Source organism: Crassostrea angulata, chromosome 7 (assembly GCF_025612915.1).
Source record: "Crassostrea angulata isolate pt1a10 chromosome 7, ASM2561291v2, whole genome shotgun sequence".
Taxonomy (NCBI): Eukaryota; Metazoa; Mollusca; class Bivalvia; order Ostreida; family Ostreidae; genus Magallana; species Magallana angulata.
The window spans coordinates 57,712,716-57,734,316 of record NC_069117.1 but is presented as its reverse complement, the minus strand read 5'-3'; the positions used below and the strand labels follow the sequence as shown (position 1 = coordinate 57,734,316).

The window sequence follows — 21,601 nt, the reverse complement described above, 5'->3', positions numbered from 1 at the left end:
AGTTTCTGACTGAATTGAATAAATTTCTAACTGTATTTATAATCTAAAAGATAATTAATAAAAGTGTGGTACATTACTCATGATAATTACTCAAAAAGCTTAAGAACAACTCAGAACAATTATATATAGACTACCGGTAATTGGGGATAATTAGCAGAGCAGACTGACTCTAGCTAATTACTTGTCATTTGGCATGAGTTAACTCTTAAACATATTTACACAAAATAACACACTATGACATATTCCCCCCTGCTGCATCTGTCACCGAGGGGAAAGGGCACTATAGAGTAAGGGGAATTAACTTGTATAGGCCCAACCCAAGAGACAGGGGGTCAGCCTAGTCAATAGGCTTAAATTGACCTCTAAGTCGAATATGCATAGAGCTATAACTCGAAGGCAGGTTTCACAATTTATTGATCAAGTGATTTTAATTAACTTATAAAAATATCAACAATAATCAAATAAAATAAAGTCAAAATAGAACAGAATAAAAATAATTATTTCTTAAAAAGCCAAATGAGTCAGGTTTGAATTTAGCTCAATGTTGCTTAGTCTACTGACGGACTGGTGGACAGTCAACTAGATAGTCAGTGTGAAGACATAAGCAACATGAGATAGTGGCCGAAAGTGTCTGACTGAAATTTAGCTGGATGTTGCTTAGTCTTACTGACAGACTGATGGACAGTCAACTAGATAGTCAGTATGAAGACATAAGCAACATGAGATAGTGGCCGAAATGAGTCAGATTGAAATTTAGCTCGATGTTGCTTAGTCTTACTGACAGACTGGTGGACAGTAACTAGATAGTCAGTATGAAGACATAAGCAACATGAGGTGGCGACCAAAAGTTTCTGACTGAATTGAATAAATTTCTAACTGTATTTATAATCTAAAAGATAATTAATAAAAGTGTGGTACATTACTCATGATAATTACTCAAAAAGCTTAAGAACAACTCAGAACAATTATATATAGACTACCGGTAATTGGGGATAATTAGCAGAGCAGACTGACTCTAGCTAATTACTTGTCATTTGGCATGAGTTAACTCTTAAACATATTTACACAAAATAACACACTATGACAGATTATTATACTTTCATGTTAAATACTGAAATCTGATTGGTTTAGACGCAGTTGATAATCCGTTCTATTACAGCGTTAGCGTTAGCAACACACTTAGCAACGGGGTAACACAACGAATTGTTACATGCGCGTAAATTATGCGCGTACGCTTCGCTGTGGATTCACGTCATTTTTTATATAAAATCGTAAACAAAATCTCTAAAATTAAGACATTCAGTATAAAAAAAGGAATAGTGCCTGTTTGGGAGGATAACAGTTGAAATTGACACCCCTCGAAAACCATTGTCAACTCCGCTTCGCATCGGTTGACAATGGTTTCCTCGGGGTGTCAATTTCAACTGTTAACCTCCCAAACAGGCACTATTTATATAATAGTATATATACAGAAGTGATCAAAGACCTTTCAGAGTCCAAAGTTTTGGTTTTTTTGCATATAGGTATAGAAGCACGTAAAACTTCCTAGCTCTCAATCTGCTTATTATGACAAATGATGACAACTTGTTTATTTATTCAGATTTCTCTTTATATATTTATTACACAACATTCCACAGAAAGCAATTATTTACATTTGAAAAAGTGGCTGCAGTAAGTACATGCATACTGTAGATTCCTAATTGAATGCGAGAAATTAATATCCATGTAAAATCACCAGAAGCACACCTCACGGGTTTAAACTTCCGGGCAGTATATGACATTATGATAATTTTTTTTTTATTATTCATGATTTATAATTGATTTTTGCAATTTGAAACAAAATGGCAGAACCACAGAATCAAGTACTCAAGTAATATAAGGAATCTACAGTACATTTATGTACAAACATAAATTATAATAATAGAGTGCAATAAAGGAAACAAAATTGGCTGCATGTACACACTAAAAAGTTATGTACAACTTTGGATACACGGAAAATACTGAATATGAGGATGTTGAGATTTAGTATAATGATCATGAAATATATAATTTAAAAAAATTAAAATTACAATTACATCATAAAATATAACATAATATTTCAATAATAATGAAATAAAAGGCAATAAACAAGTCTATATCATAAATGCATTACCTTGTTGCTTTATATCTCTTATTTAGTTTTTGAGCCAAGTTTTTTTTTCAATTCAGTAAGTTTGCAACTTAGTTTGGTACATCCTCTTACTACATGTATATATCTTTCATTTAATCAAACAATAAAATGCTCGTTTTACTGGTCTTAAAGGTACAAACAATAAAATGCTCGTTTTACTGGTCTTAAAGGTACAAACAATAAAATGCTCGTTTTACTGGTCTTAAAGGTACAGCAGATGTGGGCAATGCAGGAAAAAAAACAATTACATGTACAATTGGTGTATATAACTCAAAACGCTTACCTGGTAACCCAACAAATTATCTATATATATATATTTGGGAGAGCCAGCTAGTTCAGCCTTTTCTATAAATTAATCAATAAAATGTATTAAAACAACATAATGTCATCTTTGGTAGTTCACGACAGTATGAAGGTAGCAAGCATATCAGAAAAATGCCAATTTTGATCATCAATACTACCAGGTACCTTCATAGCTCCTATGAAACACCATAAAGGCATTTATCGTTGTTATCAATAATTATAACCCTCTCTAAGTCCCTTTTCAATTATCAATTAAAAGTGAGTAAAAGTAGGTAAACTATCCTCACTGTAAACCAGTGTACTGAATAGAAGTAGCAGCTTTTCTATCACCTTTAGAACGCTATTTGACCATCACCACTTCAGCTAGCTGTTTTACTTGTACATGTGTCACTGAGTTGCTGATTGCCGTTCATTATAACAATGTTTAGTACTGTCCTATAGTACTGCATGTAAATGATATATTTAGCCAAGTATTCATTTAAGATTACATAATAAAATCATATACATGTACAAAACATGTTCTGACAATATAAATGTTAATAATTACATGTACTGATGACACTTTTTAAATCCCAAATACAAACATTTTGTATTTCAGCTTAAGCTCTTGTAACGAAAGCTAACTTAAAGTATGTGCTGATATTTACACAGAAATACACAAGCATAATGTCACAATCTAAATACTTATTTACAATATGTTTACAATATTTACATGTACATCTATATACATATTGATATATACCGGTACTGTACATAGTAAACTGATCATAATGAATTTCATTTAACATCACAGTTAACTGTGCATTTATGTACATGTACAGTCATGTACGTTTGCTGCTTTTCCCATTACTATGTAATGTACTCTATCATAGTCCCATATGTACATCTCTAAAACTTATTGTAATTGTTTGACAATAAAATGAGAACTTGTTAATCATGACAGTTAGAAAGGATGTAACAACAACTGGGCATTTTAAAATGTAAACTGACCCTAGTTTTAAAATATAATAAGTGAAAAAAAGAAATTAAATTAGGCTGTCCAAAGTTAATCCTTTTTTAACACCAATGCAATTTTTAATACAAATGCAATCTGTAGAAATATTGGTACAAAATATTTAGGGCACACAATCTTTGGATCATATATGGTATACTCACAGGGATTTTCTTTATCATAACTGACAAAACAAATATTTAAACTTCTAGTCTGCATTTAATTTTAATATTCACTGTATCTGCTAGTATAAAATCAATGTTAATGAATAAAAATCCCTTTTGTAAAAATTTTGTTTTAAATCTTATAGTTTGTTGTCGGATCAGCGCTGTTACTTCTTTTGCAAAATCGGCACATGGAGATCGCATAATAAATGCTCTATAGTATACATGTAGTATAGCATAGCCCTTTGTACGATTATGTATTTTAAGGTAAAATTAAAGGTAGAATAAATTTTGGACAAGTTTTGGACCTAACATATACATATATAAGCAATCTGCGTCATACATCAATTAGTCTGGCAGGCTGGGACTAGATATCAACCCCTTGGTACATCTACCACCAGTTTGATAAACATAGTGTCCTCCTTGACATACGCAAGACTTGGATCGTCAAGTTTGGCAAGCGGAATAAAGAGGGGGCACCCACTCGCAATGTTCATCTCTGTAGTGGGGCGTTTGAAAGAGCTACTGTTTGGGTCGGGGCGAAATGAGTCCACCTGGTGTTCTTTATTGTTCTGATCGAGGAGCATGAATGTCACACGGAATGAGAATGGCCATTGAAGTAAGGCATCAAAGTTACCTAAAAAATGAACCAAGTTATATTAATGATGGTCTCCCAGTGGATTTACATGTAAAGGTATGAAGTTACATTTTCATAATATTATATAAAATTTTAAAAAATGAAGCATATTTGAAGCAAATTTTATAGAGACTTTAATACGATAGGGGTCATTAGAGCAACCTCATGTGTACCGGTAAATTCATCAGCCATACGTCACATGCATAACAAGTGATGAAGTATGACTGATGATGTTCTTTACTTGCTCACTGGTTAAGCTCTATGAGAGATGTGTGCAAGGGGAATTCATGATAGTAGGGAGCTATGCAACAATTGCAAATTTGTTCAAATAAACTTGTATATTGGTACATGTATAAAATATGTGGTTGTTCACAGTGATATATGTTTCCAAAAATCTGTCCTCAACATTTTCACATTTAATTTTTCCATTTTTAATGTTTAGAATAATTAATATGGGCATTTTTTATGCTTCATTCAAATTTTAATGTCAAATATCATGTTACAGAGTTATAAAGCTTAAATATCCTTGTTTTGTAAACAGAGCTTGAGTCTTGTTGTTGTTTACATATGTGTCATATTGTTTACATTTCAATCAAATGTTGCTTTCTTTTGTAAATAATAATATTCATAACACATTGAATCAGTCTATCCTGTTTGCAGTGAGTCAATTTATTAAAATTATAGTTATATATTACATTACTATTTGTAAACAAATGTTTGCATAACAATGAATTCCGACCTCTGTGTCTCTTAACTTCTAACATTCAAACTTTGGTCAAACATTCAGAATACCCAAGTAAACCATTTTAAAAAATAATAAATGGAAAATAAGATTATGAAATTTCGATCTCTTATCATGTTTACCTGGTAGTTCTCTTAAACAATGCAGAATTATAAAATATAGTGGGAGAACAAATTTGATAATAATTTTGATAACTCATATTTGAGTAGAAAGTAAATGTATTTTTCTAAAAAAAATTAATTTTCAAGCATTAAGGTAAAAACATCAATATCTCTGAGAAAACAAATAATTTGTTATTATGGGTTATCCACAAAATACATGAACAAGTTCTGATAACTCTCAAGTATATTTATTTACACTATCTGATTAAGATTTAATCTGTAAAAAGAATAATCTAATCAAATTCATACCTAATCAAATTCATACCTCTCATGACAACAAAGAAAATTGACATGTGCGTGTTTTTGCCCATGCCGTCTCCATTGGGGTAGAGTCTGGCACACATCTTGTAGCCATTCTTGCTGGAGTAGAAGATGGGGGAGTAGAGACTGGTCACGTGGTTGCTCTGTGCCTCCGATCGCCGCTTGCTCCACTCAGAAATCTTCCAGAACAGCGTTCCATCATAAGTCGTCAATTCCAGCGTCTTTATTCGCAGTTCCTGTTCAGCAAGAGCTACATCCTTTAAAGAGAAATCGTGGGTTGCATATATCAATATTTGTGTCAATTTATACAAGAAGTAAGATAGAATATAGTAAATATATATCATTACCAAAGAGCTACAAAGCAAAGTACTGTACACAAAATGGAGAGAGGTATTATTGCTAAACTCTGTGCAAGAATGTACATGTACATCTTTACATTCAATATAATGTTCATTGTTAAACAACAATAATCATTGTTAAACAACAATAAACTAAACCCACCTTCAGTGAGATACTCCTCTCCAGAGCACGTATCTTTTTCTCTAGACTATCCACTACTTGCTTTTCACCCTGCCTGCCCCTCTCAACATTCTCAATTGCAGTAATACACCGTTCAATTTCCCTGTGAAGTGTCGTAACAATGCCTTCAAAGGTACCTGTCTTCAGCTCCAAGGCCTGAACTTTGGCCTGTATCACACTTGGATTTGAATTTGCTGGTGTGCCATTGGCTGCTTGATGACCTTGTAGAGTTTGAATCAGCTGCTCATGTTGCTGAACTTTTTGTTTGAGTTCAGTGATGTGTGAAATAAACTGTCCAAGGTCAGTTTGAACAACAACTGCTTCAAGCCTTGAGTTTATATCATTACGGAAAGAGTTTAACTCCTCCACTAAAGCTTTTAAGTGGATTCCAGGACGTTTATCCAGATGCTCCACAAACTTATCTCTGCTGATCTAAAGAAAGTTGAGAAAAAACTGCTAGAAGCACAGGTACATTTGCAAGTTCATTGTATAGATTTCTATTTGTATAAAAAAATTATTGGAATCTACTACCTGAGTAATGCATGTTTAATAAATGACAAATTCAACCAAGCAATATTACAAAAGTTTCACATCTTGTACTGGTTTCCCTATGAGTAAGATCTGTACATACATCACCACAGTCTGTGAGGCAGGGGACCTTCTGATTAGAACACTCTTTGTCTATGTGATGCTGCATCTAAATAAAACATGTACAATAGTCAGGAATAATTCTATTTTTAATTCAAAGTTTATCACTCCCACTTTTCTCAGAAGAATTCGAACTCTGTTAAAATTGTATCCCCACTCAAAGTCTTTCAGGCATGGGGGATAGAAAACTTACAAAGCATGTTTGATAAAAATCATACATAAGTACATACACATATCTTGAAAAATCCAATAGATTGTTTATAAACTACACATATCTTAATTTGTCTGAATTAGCCTTATAAGTACATGTATATTTCACAATATATTCTACACAAATTATATTCTTATAAAGCCAGTTTGACTCACAGAGCTAAATAGAGAAATACCTTGTCTCTGGGTATTTTTTTCTTGCCACAAGAGTCACATTTGATGGGCATTTTGGGACATTCTGCATTATGTGCCTGTATGCCAACAAATACAGAAAAGAGAATGACACATACATGTATATTAATAAGCATTGTATTATAGCGAACAAAATTTAATATTCAACAACAGAATGTTGTCTACATTACCTAAAAACAAATATTATTTACCTTTCTTTACCATCAAATTCTGTATCAAGATTGTTGTTTGTGCAAAAAAAACCAAATACAACTACATGTAAATTAACAACATAACTAAACACTATATTTCAAATGTGTCGTAGTCTTAATTCTTCACAGAAATCTTGCAGATAAGTGCTTTGACTATTTCATTGTGAGCATGCATGGAAATCCCCCTGTACAAACACCCACCTCCAGGTTCTCAACTATGACCTCTGACTGACAGTGCTTGCAGGCGATTTTTCTTTTTGTACATTCCTTGGTCATGTGATCTTGGAGGGCCTGTGGTTCAATCAAGTTACCACACAGTTGACAGGGAACTTGCTTAAATTTACACTCGGCCACATGAGCCTGAAAATCAGATTGCAGTTCAGTATTAAAATTCAACAAAATAAAGCTTATCCCATCGAAGTATGCAGTGAGATAATTAAAAACAGTGAAACTTCCATATATCTAAGGATTCAAGATATTGATGTTAAAACAAGACTAAAATATAACTCCAACTATCAATGGTATTCAAAGAGTCGATGTTCGAGATGACAAAGCTTAATTGTAAATGCAGAATGTGGTACATACTTCATACTGCTTGAAGATTCCTTTCCATGTACAGTTAGGATTGATGCACTTAGCAGCCATGGCTCCCATTTCTCTTCTGACTGCGTTGTCTGGGAACATCTAAAAGTTATTCAAATTTTTAAAAAGCTTTCCATTGAAATGTACATTTAATAAATATGGAAAGTTTGAATCTCTTTTAAGAATAGTTCAGTCATCTATGAATTATGTTATTCTAAAATCTATATCAAATTATATTATTTTAGAGTATTCATATACCTGTACTATTTTGAAATTCTAAAACAAGGGGCCCATGGGTTACATTGCTCACATATGCAATAATGTCCAAATGGAACCACAAACAGCTAATTACATATAGCTTAAATACATAACACAATATCAACTATTATTCATATTTAATGCATATTAATTTCCAAAAAACATTAATTATATATTCCATTGAAAAGATAATGGGGATATAACATATTTCTAGTTCAGATGAGCTTATAAAGCAAGATCTTTAAAGGAGTGAGCAGGGTGATAGGTTATAAGATGAAAAAGAATGTGTCTTATAATTTTAATTATTGAAAGTTGAACCCTGGAGTTCTCTCCCTTCACTAACCTGGTCCATTTTCAGTATACTGTACTCTTCATCCATTGTCCCTTCTTCAATACAGGACTGACATCTCACTTGTTCATGGGACCTGTAGCAAAAATAATTGAAAGGGATATAATATTGCAATTATTCTAGTAGCAATTACAATATCTTGAAAAATAAAAGCATAAAATACATGTAGATCATATCTATATACTTATTTTATAGTTTTCTTTGAGGTTCAAAATATATAAAAAATACAAAAAACCATAAGAATTATTTTTAATTTGTATTTAAAACAGATCGAGTCAATATTTCAATAATTCATTTTATCAATGCAAGCAGTTGATAGAATAAGCACACTTTTACAGAACCAAACATTAATACATCCCATTTTGCATGCACCTTGACCAAAAAAAATTAAGTGTAAAAAACATTTTACCTGATGATGCTTTCCATACATGATCGACAGAATCTGTGACCACAATAACTTTGTACAGGGTCTCTCAAAATCAAACTACAGTGGTTACACAGAAATTTTCTGTCAAAATTTTCCCCCATAAATATCTCTACATTGTAGCCTCCTACACCTTGTTGTGACGCCATCAGTGTCCTATGAAATAAATTTTTTTAAAAATTTATCAATAAATGCAATATGAACTTTTTGTATTTCAAGTGCAGAAATCTTAACAATTATCAGGACAAACATAATCTCTTGATTTAGCCAAATAGCCTTAAATCGATGGTCTGAATATTTAGTCATTTTATTGCCAGATAATTTCTCTCTCAAATCAATCCTCTTAAGAGTTTTCACATTTTCAAAAAATATCACAAACAGGATTAATCTTTTTGCTTGGATCAATCCAATTAGAGCGAGACCTTTATTCACACTATGCAGTGTTGTAAACTGAGGTTAAGCCCCCCACCTCCCCCCCCCCCCCTTCATATGAATCTCTAGTCAGGTACCCTACCAAGTCACCAAACCGGTCTGTCGCATTCCTTCACAAGAATGTGACTATACTCTGTCTTGGGTTTTTGCTTCCACCACTTTTCGCTTGATATTAATTTCCATAATAATAAATACCTTTATGCTCAAACTATGTTCATCCACTAGTATGAAAAATGTCCAGATTATCTGTTTTGAAACGCCCCCTCTACCGCTTCAGGTTTCAATACACATCCCAAAATAGAAAGTCTATGGAGATTTTGCATTGCATCAGCCATTAATAAGCCCGGATGATAACGTTGAAAAATTGCGCAAGGTGTCCCGAGTACTTCCGAATGGAGAAAAGATGTAAACATTTCCCATTATAAATCTCCGAAAGAAATTTGTTTTCGTTCCTGTAAACTTTTATGAATGAAAAGGGATAATTTGTCAATGAAGTTATCTTGGATATTTTCCCATTTCATCGATTTAAACTGTACTTCTTTCACAGGTATGTGTATTTTTATTAAAAATCATCAAAAAGTGATGGAAGCAATAACTTGGGACAGACTATAGCAGAGAATAACAAGAGGCTCAGGGGCCACATCGCTCACCTGAGCAACAATTGCCTTAATTCTGATCAAATTAGCATAACAGTATCAAAATATCTTGACAACTAAGTACAGTAGATCTTGCTAAAAAAAATTAGAAAATCTGCCAATTTTTATCCACCTCTTTTTTTTTGGTAAATACCAAGCCCCTTTTGGTGTTGTACCTGTAAGAAGATTTTTCGTTATTCCTATATAACCCCCCCCCCCCCCCCCCCATTTCGTGGCCCCACTTTTCTCTAGGGAATCATGGTTTCATCAAACTTAAATCTGCATAACCTGTGCTTTCACACTACATACTGAGTTTTGGACCGAAAACTTTCCCAGAATAATTTTAAAGATTTTCTCTATATATTCCTATGTAAAAATTCAAACCGCCATCACGGCCACGCCCTACCACTAGGGACTGCGATTTTGCAAACTTGAATTTACACTACCCGAGGAAGCCTCTACACAAGTTTAAGCTTTTCTGGTCAAATAGTCTTTAAAAAGAAGATTTTTAAAGATTTTCTCTATATATTCCTATGTAAAAATTAATCCCCTTTGTAGCCTCACCCTACCCCTGGACTGTGATTTGAACAAACTTGAATCTACACTACCTGAGGATGCTTCCACTTTAGTTTGAGCTTTTCTTGCCTAATAGTTTTGAGAAGAAGTTTTTTTAAGATTTTCTATATATATAAAAAATTTTCCCCAATTGTGGCCAACCCTACCCCCGGGGACCATGATTTGAACAAACTTCAATCTACACTATCTGAGGATGCTTTCACTCAAATTTGAGATTTCCTGGCCTAATAGTTTTTGAGAAGAAGATTTTTAAAGATTTTCTTTATATATACCATGTAAAACTTGATCCCCCAATTGTGGCCCCACCGTACCCCCGGGGACTATGATTTGAACAAACTTGAATCTACACTATCTGAGGATGCTTCCACTCAAATTTGAGCTTTCCTGGCCTAATAGTTTTTGAGAAGAAGATTTTTAAAGATTTTCTCTATATATTCCTATGTAAAACTTGATCCCCCCATTGTGGCCCCACCCCACCCCCAGGGACTATGATTTGAACAAACTTGAATCTACACTATCTGAGGATGCTTCCATTTTAATTTGAGCTTTCCGGGCCTATTAATAGTTTTTGAGAAGAAGATTTTTAAAGATTTCCTTTATATATTTCTATGTAAAAATCCATTCCCCCATTGTGGCCCCACAATACCCCCGGGGACTATGATTTGAACAAACTTGAATCTACACTATCTGAGGATGCTCCCATTTTAATTTGAGCTTTTCTGGCCTGATAGTTTTTGTGAAGAAGATTTTTAAAGATTTTCTCTATATATATTCCTATGTAAAACTTGATCCCCCCATTGTGGCCCCAACCTACCCCGGGGACTATGATTTGAACAAACTTGAATCTACACTATCTGAGGATCATGCTCCCATTTTAATTTGAGCTTTTCTGGCCTGATACTTTTTGTGAAGAAGATTTTTAAAGATTTTCTCTATATATTCCTATGTAAAACTTGATCCCCCTCTTGTGGCCCCACCCTACCCCCGGGGACCATGATTTGAACAAACTTGAATCTACACTATCTGAGGATGCTCCCATTTTAATTTGAGCTTTTCTGGCCTGATAGTTTTTGAGAAGAAGATTTTTAAAGATTTTCTCTATATATTCCTATGTAAAACTTGATCCCCCTCTTGTGGCCCCTCCGACCCCCGGGACCATGATTTGAACAAACTTGAATCTACACTACCTGAGGATGCCTCCACACAAGTTTAAGCTTTTCAGGCCTAATAGTTTTTGAGAAGAAGATTTTTGAAAAATACCAACAAATTTTCAATAATTCTCAATTATCTCCCCTTTAAAGAGAGCTTGGCCTTTCATTTGAATAAACTTGAATCCCCTTTACCTAGTGGTGCTTTATATTAAATTTGGTTGAAATCTGTCCAGTGGTTCTTGAGAAGAAGATGAAAATGTGAAACGTTTACAACAATGATGATGACAATGACGATGACAACGACGACAACGACAGACAACAGACAAATTGTGATCAGAAAAGCTCACTTGAGCCTTTGGCTCAGGTGAGCTAAAAATGGAGGAAATCAAATAAGTAAGCAGTATGTATTGATTTCACAGACAACTATTTAGACTTTCAAATCATCAGATCTTTGAGGATTTAATAATTTTTTTGAGAAGTAGACAGGCATAGCCTTCATCCCCCTTTCTTCAAAAGACCTCATATTTTGATTCTGGAAAACGTATAATTGTCAGAATCAATAACGGTCTATGCTTCGACCCATGTTATGATACCTGGAATGAAGAAGTTTAGAAAATGATTTGACAGCGAGTACATGTTGATTTTTTTGTGGCATATACTGATGTTTAAAATGTAGATATAATAGGTCTGTTACGAAAATTCAGGGAAAATGGAGTGTAATATGGGTCGAAACGTAGACCGTCTTCAGTTCCCAAATTTACACGTTTTCAGTAAAAAAAAATAAGGACTTGTGAAGAGAAGTGAATGAAAGCTATGCCTGTCCACTTCTCATAAGAGAAGTCTAAATAGTCAGAAAAGAATACGTAAATACGCCCATGATTCAACAACAGACATTATGAATAATTCATTAATTAAAGGGACTTGGACACGATTTGACTTAAAATTTTCAAATTTTATTTTTCCATTTTCAATGTTTATATTGATAAATATAGAATAGAAGTTTATAATATCATGTCAAAATTTGAAAGTCAAATATCAAGTTATAGGCAAGATACAGAGGTCATAATTCTTTGTTTTGCAAACAAAGCTTGAATATTGTCATTTTTTACATATGTGTTGTATTGGCGTAAGTTTCTATCAAATGTAACTTTCTTTTGTTGATAATAGTATCAAAATTTATGAAGATATTGAGTTAGTTCAAATTGTTTTTTACATGTCAATTGTCCAAGAAATGGTAATTCTCTCATTTCATTTTTTGTAAACAACTATAAGACTTTATAAGACTATAAGACTATAAACTTTGTTTACATAACAATCAATTCTTACCTCTGTATCTCGCTTGTAACTTGACTTTAACATTCAATATTTTGGTCAATCATTTATAATGCACCAGTAAACCATTTTATACATAATAAATAAAAATAAAATTTTTGATCTCAAATCGTGTCCAAGTCCCTTTAAAATCAACTGTTTACATAATCATTGACAGACTTATGGAGAAATAAATACAATCAGAATGACGTTAAGAATATCCATTAATCAATTCGTTACGTATTTAACAGATAAAGTGGTCTGAAAAGGGGTTTCCCGTCAGCTAAATATTAGGTGGAAAATGCGTTGTGAAAGCAAGATGAGAACTACTTTCGCTTTTATTTCTATACAACAAATTTCCTATTGACTAAACAATATCATATCATACTTTTTAATGTACGTATAGCTATATTAAAAAGTCAATAAAAATTATTTAATACAGTGCAAATATATCTTTTTATCAAATTTATGCCCAAACCTTGACAGTGGGTGAAGGGAACCAAAAAGAACTTCAACTTCCGGATGAGTGTATTTTGCTAAGTTGTTCAAATTTGTTTCGAATAAAACAACGTAAAAAGTAGATAAATTCCTATTTTTAGAGAGAAAAAATCTTTTTATAGTTAACTATTTTCCATACCTTAACTTTTTAAAATTAGCTGTAAATGACTAACAAGTTAGGCCAACAGAGCAATTCAAGTACTGTAAGAAATAAAACAAATAAAAAAAAAAGTCTACAGATTTGCACAGTTTTTTCAGTTTTGAAATGAAAGAGAAACTATGAGGTATCAGTTTGCACGAAAAAAATATATTATCATAACCATCTCCCCCTAATAAAAAACTTAACACTATAGCGGATGACAATCCATTTTAGTTCTTATAGCATTGCTGGTACCCTCCACACTTTCAGTGTCAACCCAATATGAATGAACTTCCACTGTGACAACTTGCAAAGTTTATTTGGCATGATATTCAGGAAAAAACTGATGCAAAAAAATGCTACTCTTTGTGTGCGTGAAAAAATAAAGATGGGAAAGGTTGAGTACAACTGAGCATTACAGTTCTCAATAAGATCTTAAAACTATTTGTTCAATACAATCCTACATCAAACTTTGAACCCCTTGTGTGGCCCAAAAATTGTTCATGGGCAACAGTTAAACATATTGAGAATCAACAATACATCAAGATGCTTTCTTATTATAACTTTTGAAAGAATTTTCCCTCGGTAAAAATTCGACACCCCCCCCCCCCTTTGAGGCCCCACCCTATATCTGGGGATAATGAATTGATTTGAACAAACCTGATTATACTCTACCTAATGATGTTTCTACACAAGTAGCAGTTTATTTTGGACATTTGGTCAGTGAGAATAAATTTTTTAAAATTATTCTCTATATATTAATGGGGGTCGGGTTTTTCCTATGTAAAAACCCGACCCCCATAAAAGTCCTACCTGACCCTGGGGATCACGATTTTAACAAAACGTAATTTACACTATCTAAGGATGCTTCTACACAAGTTACAGTTTTTTGATCAATTAGTTTTCGAGAAGAAAATTTTTAAAAATTTTCTCTGTAAGCTAATATTTAAAAAAAAAAAAAAAACTCCCATTGTGACCCACCCTACCTCTGGGGACCATGTTTGATAAACTTGAATTAATCCACGCTAGCTGAGGATGCTTTCACACACAAGTACCAGCTTTTCTGGCCAATTGGTTTCTGAGAAAATGATTTTTGTAAGCTTTTTTCCCATATACTCCTATGTAAAATTTTTAACCCCAATTGTAACCCACCCTACTCCCGGGATCATAATTTTAACAAAATTGAATCTATACAATATGTACTACCTTAGGATGTTTCCACACAAGTTTCAGCTTTTCGGACCAGATGTGTTTTGAGAAGAAAATTTCAAGAAAATACGAATTTTTTTTTATTATTTTTTAATTATCTCCCATTGGAAGTGGGTGTGAACTTTTATTTTAACAAACTTAAATCCCCTTTACCAAATAATGTTTTGTGCCGGCAAAGTTTGGTTGAAAATGACCCATTGGTTCTGGAGAAGAAGTCGGTCGTTAAAAGTTTACAGACGTACGGACGGACAGACGAAAAGACAGGCTGACCGGACAAAAACGACCAGAAAAGCGCCAATCGCAACTTCTCGGATCTTTCCGGCAAGCTCGGAAAAACACCTCGAATGTATTACCTAGGCGTCCATGACAACCCCCCTTTTTGTAAAACTTGAAATAAATAGAACACATTTTACGATCTGTTGAGATGTGAGCTATACTTCATTAAAGTAAACGATATACACTAAAATATAACACAGCAGCGACATACAATTCTGTCTAGCCGATACTTATTTTAATGGGAAGCGACTCCATTTTGTATAAAATTCTAACATCCGGTGATGTTAATACATTCGAGGTGTTTTTCCGAGCTTGCCGATTTGCTTGAGAAGTTGCGATTGGAAAAGCGCAGGTGTGCTAAAGGTAGCAAGGGACAGTTTCGGATAAAGTACCCGGTCAATATTTTTGTAAAATTGAGAATTGCTGTACTTGAAGGCTTATGAGTGTTGCTAAAATTCATGAAATGATTTTTAATGATTATCATTAGTTAGAGGGGTGTCTCTTGTTGAAATTGATATGCAATATGTAGAACCCATATGCTAGGTACATGAGAATCAGAAGTAAAATGCGAAAGCTGCGGCTATGACTGTTGTGTTGACTTTACACAGTGAAATTGCAAGTTACAGACGGGAGGTAAAATAACATGAAAAGTAGGTGGATGGGACATTGTAAACTATACACCGGTAAGTTTCTGACATGTGATAGTGCAACATTCATGCGGTACGGAAGGTCAACCCTCTGCAGGGAATTAGCTGGGGGAGGTCTAGAAGCTGAAAAATCATGAAAAATTAGCAAAATATGAAAGGGTCAAAATCTCATAAAAACGTATGTAGAGAATTTTACAGGTTTTGACTAGTAATTTTCTTCAGAAATTGGTGATTAGCCTTATAAAGAGTGAATTAAAGGTACTTGTGCTGAATGGGACCTGAGGAAATTCTAGTTACAGAGTTCGGAAGACATGCATCCTTTGGCTACAATGAATTGTGGAATGATCATGAACTTGTACGTTATTTATTGGAAGTCTTTTTTATTGGTTACATTTTGATTCTTTTTATCCTTGCATTTCTATGGTTTACATCTACCGATCGGTGAATTGCTCCGGTTATGGTCAAGTTATCATATGACCTCATGTGAAACCGAACTAGAGTGAGTTTTTCTGACCATCTGTTACCCGGCGTCCGTCCGTCAATAACTATTCCTATTTCTTCCATCCCGCATAGAGTTAAATATTTAGAACCGTATTAATAAGACCTTGGGCTTTCGATGATATCCGATATTACTATCTATAGTTTGCTCATCAAAACAGATTCTTGAATATTGACCTCTTTTTTTCTAATTCGTTAAGAAAAGTTCATTAATATTCATAGACTCCAAAAACGGAAGATCTGATCTGTTTTGTGAAATTAAAGCTGCTTCAACGAAATATACATCCCTGAACGAAGTTGGACGAGCGTCATCCAGACTGGATAGTTAACCATGAGTAGACCCCGCCTCCATCAAATCGGTGATAACGTACTGCCCAAAGTCCAACCTCTATTCTGGTGAGCTAAAAATGGTCCATGGGGTTCTTTTTTATATGACGTACTAACAATAAAACTAATTTTAACATTATGTTATTAAATATATTTAACATATACATAGCTACTGTATACCATTCTCTTACAACAGAACTCAAAGCCTGATCTTCAGATATGAAAAAATTGCAGCATTTTATTATAAGAGCAAATACATTAAAGTGGTGGGGTTTGGGGTTTTTTTCTGGGAGGGGGTGTGTCCCTTTAAAAATTCCTCTGCCATTCTTATGTGTATTGTGTATTAGAACCCTTTTTTAACAAAAGCTTGAAGTTTGGGCAGAACTTGATAAACTCCAGTTTGATGAAGGAGGGGTCATTTAATGGTTAACTGTCCAGCCATTGGCTAATCGATATAAATATGTTGAACGCAATGACACTCGCCCGACTTCATCCAGGGGTGTATATTTCGCTGAAACAGCGTCAGTTCCACACAGCAGAGCAAGGTTTTGACAGCCTATGAATATTAACGAAGTTCTCTTAGCAAATTAGAAGAAAGGAGGTCAATGTTTGACAGCTTGTCTATACAGCAAACCAGATAAAATCATCCCACCGAAAGTCCGAGCTCTTGTTAAAACGGTTCTATTTGTTGTAATTTTTACATTTTAAAAGTTTAATTTATGATTTAGCCATTTCTACTTAATGCAGTGTACCAAATATCCTGAGTAGTTGTAGGTAAGGGTTTATATTAATAAATGCCTTGTCTGCTTTCATATAGATATCTCAAAGTATCCGATTCGGGAAGGTCTTTTACTGATCGGATTATATGGCTTACTTGCTTCGTATTTTCGATTATATTATTCCCTTTATCTGGAAACCCTTTATTTAATTAGAAATAGCTTGGAAGCCTCTCACAGAGGAGCAAGTAGTAGCAAAATTGAGTACAATGTAAAAACGTTATAATTAGGCATTTGACAAGAGAGAAACATAGCCACACCCCACACCCTCCACCCACCCACAAGGAGAATCAAATTACAATACACACAACCAAATAGATTATATTCCATTTGAAAATGCATACTGAAAAATGATATAATACGGTATTGGAAAAGAAAGTATGGAGTAAAAAATAGATCATGTTCATTCGGTGTTTATATCACTATGTAAATTAAGAATTTCCTGTCACATGTTGCAAATTGAAGTAGGAAGATTTACCAACACCCCTAGAGAAGATCGATTATGTAATAGATGTAATTCTAACAGTATAGATGATGAAACTCATATTTTGATTACATGTGAAAAATATGATCACCAAAAGAAAAGAAATATTTCAGTTAATTAAAAGAAGATTTCCAAAGAAGATGGGTGGATAAGGAGTGAAAAATGCCCATACACGGTCGGAAAAGCTACTGAAAAATCAAAATATCAATAAATCTGGTATATATATTTTTTGAATCATTTGAAACAATATATATTTAACATATCATTGATTTTTAACCTAGAAATATGTTCAATACTTGGAATATGTAAACTCAAACAGGCGTATACGTTTCAAAATCTGCAAATAGTGTCATTTTTTTTAAATTTCAAGGCATTTTCTTTTATAGAGTGTGTGTGTGCTCCATATTTTTCTCATCGGCCAAATAAGGTCTAATGGAAAACAAACCAATTTCAATCAACAAAAACGTGGAGAGATGACCCACTATACATTAAAAATAGCATTTTGTACCCCAACAATGCAACGTTTTGAAAAAATAATACAAGTCCGTAAATTCATGGCCAAAGTCAAATATTATATTTAAACAGGTTATTTTGTTTTGTCTGAAATGGCTCTGTGGTTAGAGTACCTGACATAAGCTAACTTTATATATCTAGGGGTTTTATGTCATGGGTTCGAATACCACCAGAATTTCATGCAATATTTTTTTTCTTATTTTTTGTTAAATATATTAAAAACTGAATATAGTTGGAAATTGTGCTTTTGCAAACTTGTATTATAATATATGTGAATAGATTTAATTGGAAAAAATAAATTCAAAATTGTATTTCACGACTAAACCGAACGGGCATTTGCGCCATCTTATTCCCCCATCTTCTTTTCAGCATTAGATTATGATCAAAAACTTTTTTGGTTACTCAATATTGAAGACAAGGAAGTTCTTAATCATGTGTGCAAATGTATCAATGATAACATGCTATAGTACTCCTTTTAAGTCAAATATTGCTGAAGTTAACATTGTCATTTGCTATAATTGTTATACTTTAACATATTTCAAACCGTTCGAGTGTCAAAGTTTTGGTCATTATTGGGCAAATCCTTGCACTTTGTTTCTTTGTACTCAGTAGAAATTGACGGCGAACCAGTTTCCAGTATGAATGGAAGCGGTTTTTCTGCTAAGTGATACCGCAGCATAGTAGGGAACGCTCAGTTGCTCCGATACTAGGTAACCTTTGACCTTCACGATTTAGATTTGATCATTTTGATGCATCCACTAATTCTGGATAAATATGAATAGGTCTGAGATATAGAAGTTAAAAGAAATCAGAAGTTCAGTACAATATACCGGTAATCAGCAAAAACCTCAAAACAACATAAAACAAAAAACATACTAAAAAAAACCCCTAAAAATGAACAATTGAAAAAATATGGATTTATTATAATAGGAAGGTAAGATGTGTCTGGAGTACCCCTTTATTTCAGTGTGCATTTAGGAATAAGCTTTGTCTATTCCACAACTTTCCCGCGATAAAAAAGCAAGAATTCGTTCTATTAACACGTTTGTCACAACATAGACACATAAATTATGGTGAAGCATAAACTGAACATAAAAATATCAAACCTATGTACCTGTCCCTTATCAAATTACCTTAATTAATGACTAGGGTGCGTACAGGAAATCAGAGGTCAAGTCAGGATGGAAAAGATTGCGCGGCCTTGGAGCTTGCCTTCTCGAATAACAAAGCGAAAGAAGCCGTAGAATTAGTGTATAAAAGTTAAAGGACAATTGTATACACAGGAATGTGAGGTAGGCATTGTTCTGCTTCTTCGAGCCTGCTAATTTATTCGACATTACATATTCATACGGCATCTCGATGTGCAACCCGACCCCAATGATCAAAAGAAAACAAATTGTCTACAAACTCATGGAACTGTTCACCTACAGCAAGGGATATAGGGCGTTGTCACTCAGTGACGAGTTGGAATTTAAATTCGAACGCGTTTCTTTTCGTTCCATAAAAATCGTTTGCCAAGAGTCAGCACACATGTATAAGTAAGCACTGTCTGCAGTACGTATACACTATTATTATTAGATGTTTATTAATTGACTTTTGCCCTCAACAGTTTTAAAATTAGATTTCTCTTTAATATACAGCATGTTTGATCCATAATTTAACATCTCCTCCGTATGCATGTGTTATATATTTATTTATTTATTTATTCACCAATCAAGGGCCCTCAGGGGGCATATACATTCTTAAAAAAAAATAATAATAATAATATCATGATTATAACAAATAATGAATGAAATACTGCTCACAATGTCCAGGCAACAATATGCAAAATGTTTCATTAATACAATGAAATATATGTACAGGATTTACACATCAGTGAATACAACAGCTATACAGAAACAAAGTGGCCTGAAAACAGAGAGTACCAAGGGACGGTGCCTGCACAGTCGATTAGACTGGTCTACTTGTACTCAAAGTGTTCAAGCCAGTATGCTTATACATAACATAACCCCCCCCCCCCCCCCAACCAAAGTAAATACACTGCCTAATAAATCTGTACATATAATTATAACCATTATATTCCACCTTTAAGAATCATTTCACTGAGTTGTACAAGTACTTGTAGATCTTCAGTTGTCATAAGCCAGTAAAATTTTTGGTTATTGTCCATATATTGAAAATTTTTACAAGAGTCATTAGCTAATTTGTACAGAGTATCTCTTAATGCCTTATTATGATCACATGAGAATAAAAAATGTTTTTCATCATTGATGAGTATAAAGTTCATGTGATAAGAGAATACCCAATGACTAATCAGCACATCATCATACATATACCAGCTCGTAATTACATGTAGCTATGATGTTTATACTGAACACGGATATTAGGAATTTACGACTGTAACAAAGCTATTTACAATTAGTTACCGCAGAAATATGTTATTCATACAGCATGATGTTCGAAATTCGATATTACAACACTTGAAACGTTCGCTGAAAAAAAAAGATATGATTTATTGAGTAATTCGACTTAAAAAAAAAAAACAATAACCATTGTCAGAAACTCACAGCAAAGACTCATACTCGTTCCGTAAACACGAATTTCCCATTGAGCTACATTTCTGCAGCTGACATAACGGTTGCGACATTGCAGATGTAATCATTGCAACACAAAGAACAAAAGACCCATGGGCCACATAGCTCACCTGAGGAACAATAGGTATAATAAAATCAGCTCAATGGAGTCATAATACAAACTTTCTGTACAATGTCGTATAATATACGCGTGGATCCTGTATGAACGAAAATCCATTTTCCCCTGGACATTCTTATGTGTTATTATCTCCCTTTTCTAACAGGATGATTTTATAATCATATCACATGTTGACCTTTGCATTTCTCCAAAAGAATTGTTTATATATGGGATATAAACCTACACCAAACTCTGGACCGCTAGTGAGGCCAAAGGATTGTCCAGGGGCCAAAGTCAACAATTTTAAACTTCAAATAATCAGCAATATGTCAAAATACTTGCATGTAAGTAAAACCATATAATTCAACATTACAGTTTTTGTGAATAATTAAAAATGTTTTCCTTTGTAAAATTGGATCCCCGAAGTAGCCCCACCCTACTCCTCAAGATTTTGATTTAAACTAACTTGAATCTACATTATCTGAGGTTTTTTCACTAAAGTTACAGCTTTTCTAGGCAAATGGTTTTTTTAGAACCAAAAAATTCTATACATTCATATGTTAATTTTTGTCATCCCCCACCACTCACGTTGTGACCCCATACTACCCCCGTGGAATCTCACTTGAACAAACTTAA

The 21,601-nt window shown here is 33.6% G+C and overlaps 1 protein-coding gene across 1 annotated transcript; it reads right to left on the bottom strand.

The window, feature by feature from the left end:
- Positions 1 to 1,579: 1,579 nt before the first annotated feature.
- Positions 1,580 to 13,435, bottom strand: LOC128155390 (TNF receptor-associated factor 2-like). The gene is made up of 10 exons (XM_052817081.1): positions 13,386 to 13,435; positions 8,788 to 8,958; positions 8,373 to 8,454; positions 7,775 to 7,873; positions 7,391 to 7,549; positions 6,983 to 7,057; positions 6,580 to 6,645; positions 5,931 to 6,380; positions 5,434 to 5,686; positions 1,580 to 4,265 (listed from the first exon to the last, which is right to left on the bottom strand). Exons 2-10 carry the CDS (start codon positions 8,949 to 8,951, stop codon positions 4,003 to 4,005), a joined length of 1,611 nt encoding a protein of 536 aa, XP_052673041.1. The 5' UTR covers positions 8,952 to 8,958; positions 13,386 to 13,435; the 3' UTR covers positions 1,580 to 4,002.
- Between the last annotated feature and the right edge of the window lie 8,166 nt (positions 13,436 to 21,601).

Coding starts and splice junctions, on each gene's coding strand:
- LOC128155390 (XM_052817081.1), bottom strand. CDS start 8,951: ATGGCGTCACAACAAGGTGTAGGAGGCTACAATGTAGAGATATTTATG. Junction 7,058..7,390: donor TCATAGTTGAGAACCTGGAG/GTGGGTGTTTGT, acceptor GTTGGCATACAG/GCACATAATGCAGAATGTCC. Junction 6,381..6,579: donor GCCTCACAGACTGTGGTGAT/GTATGTACAGAT, acceptor AACTTTCTTTAG/ATCAGCAGAGATAAGTTTGT.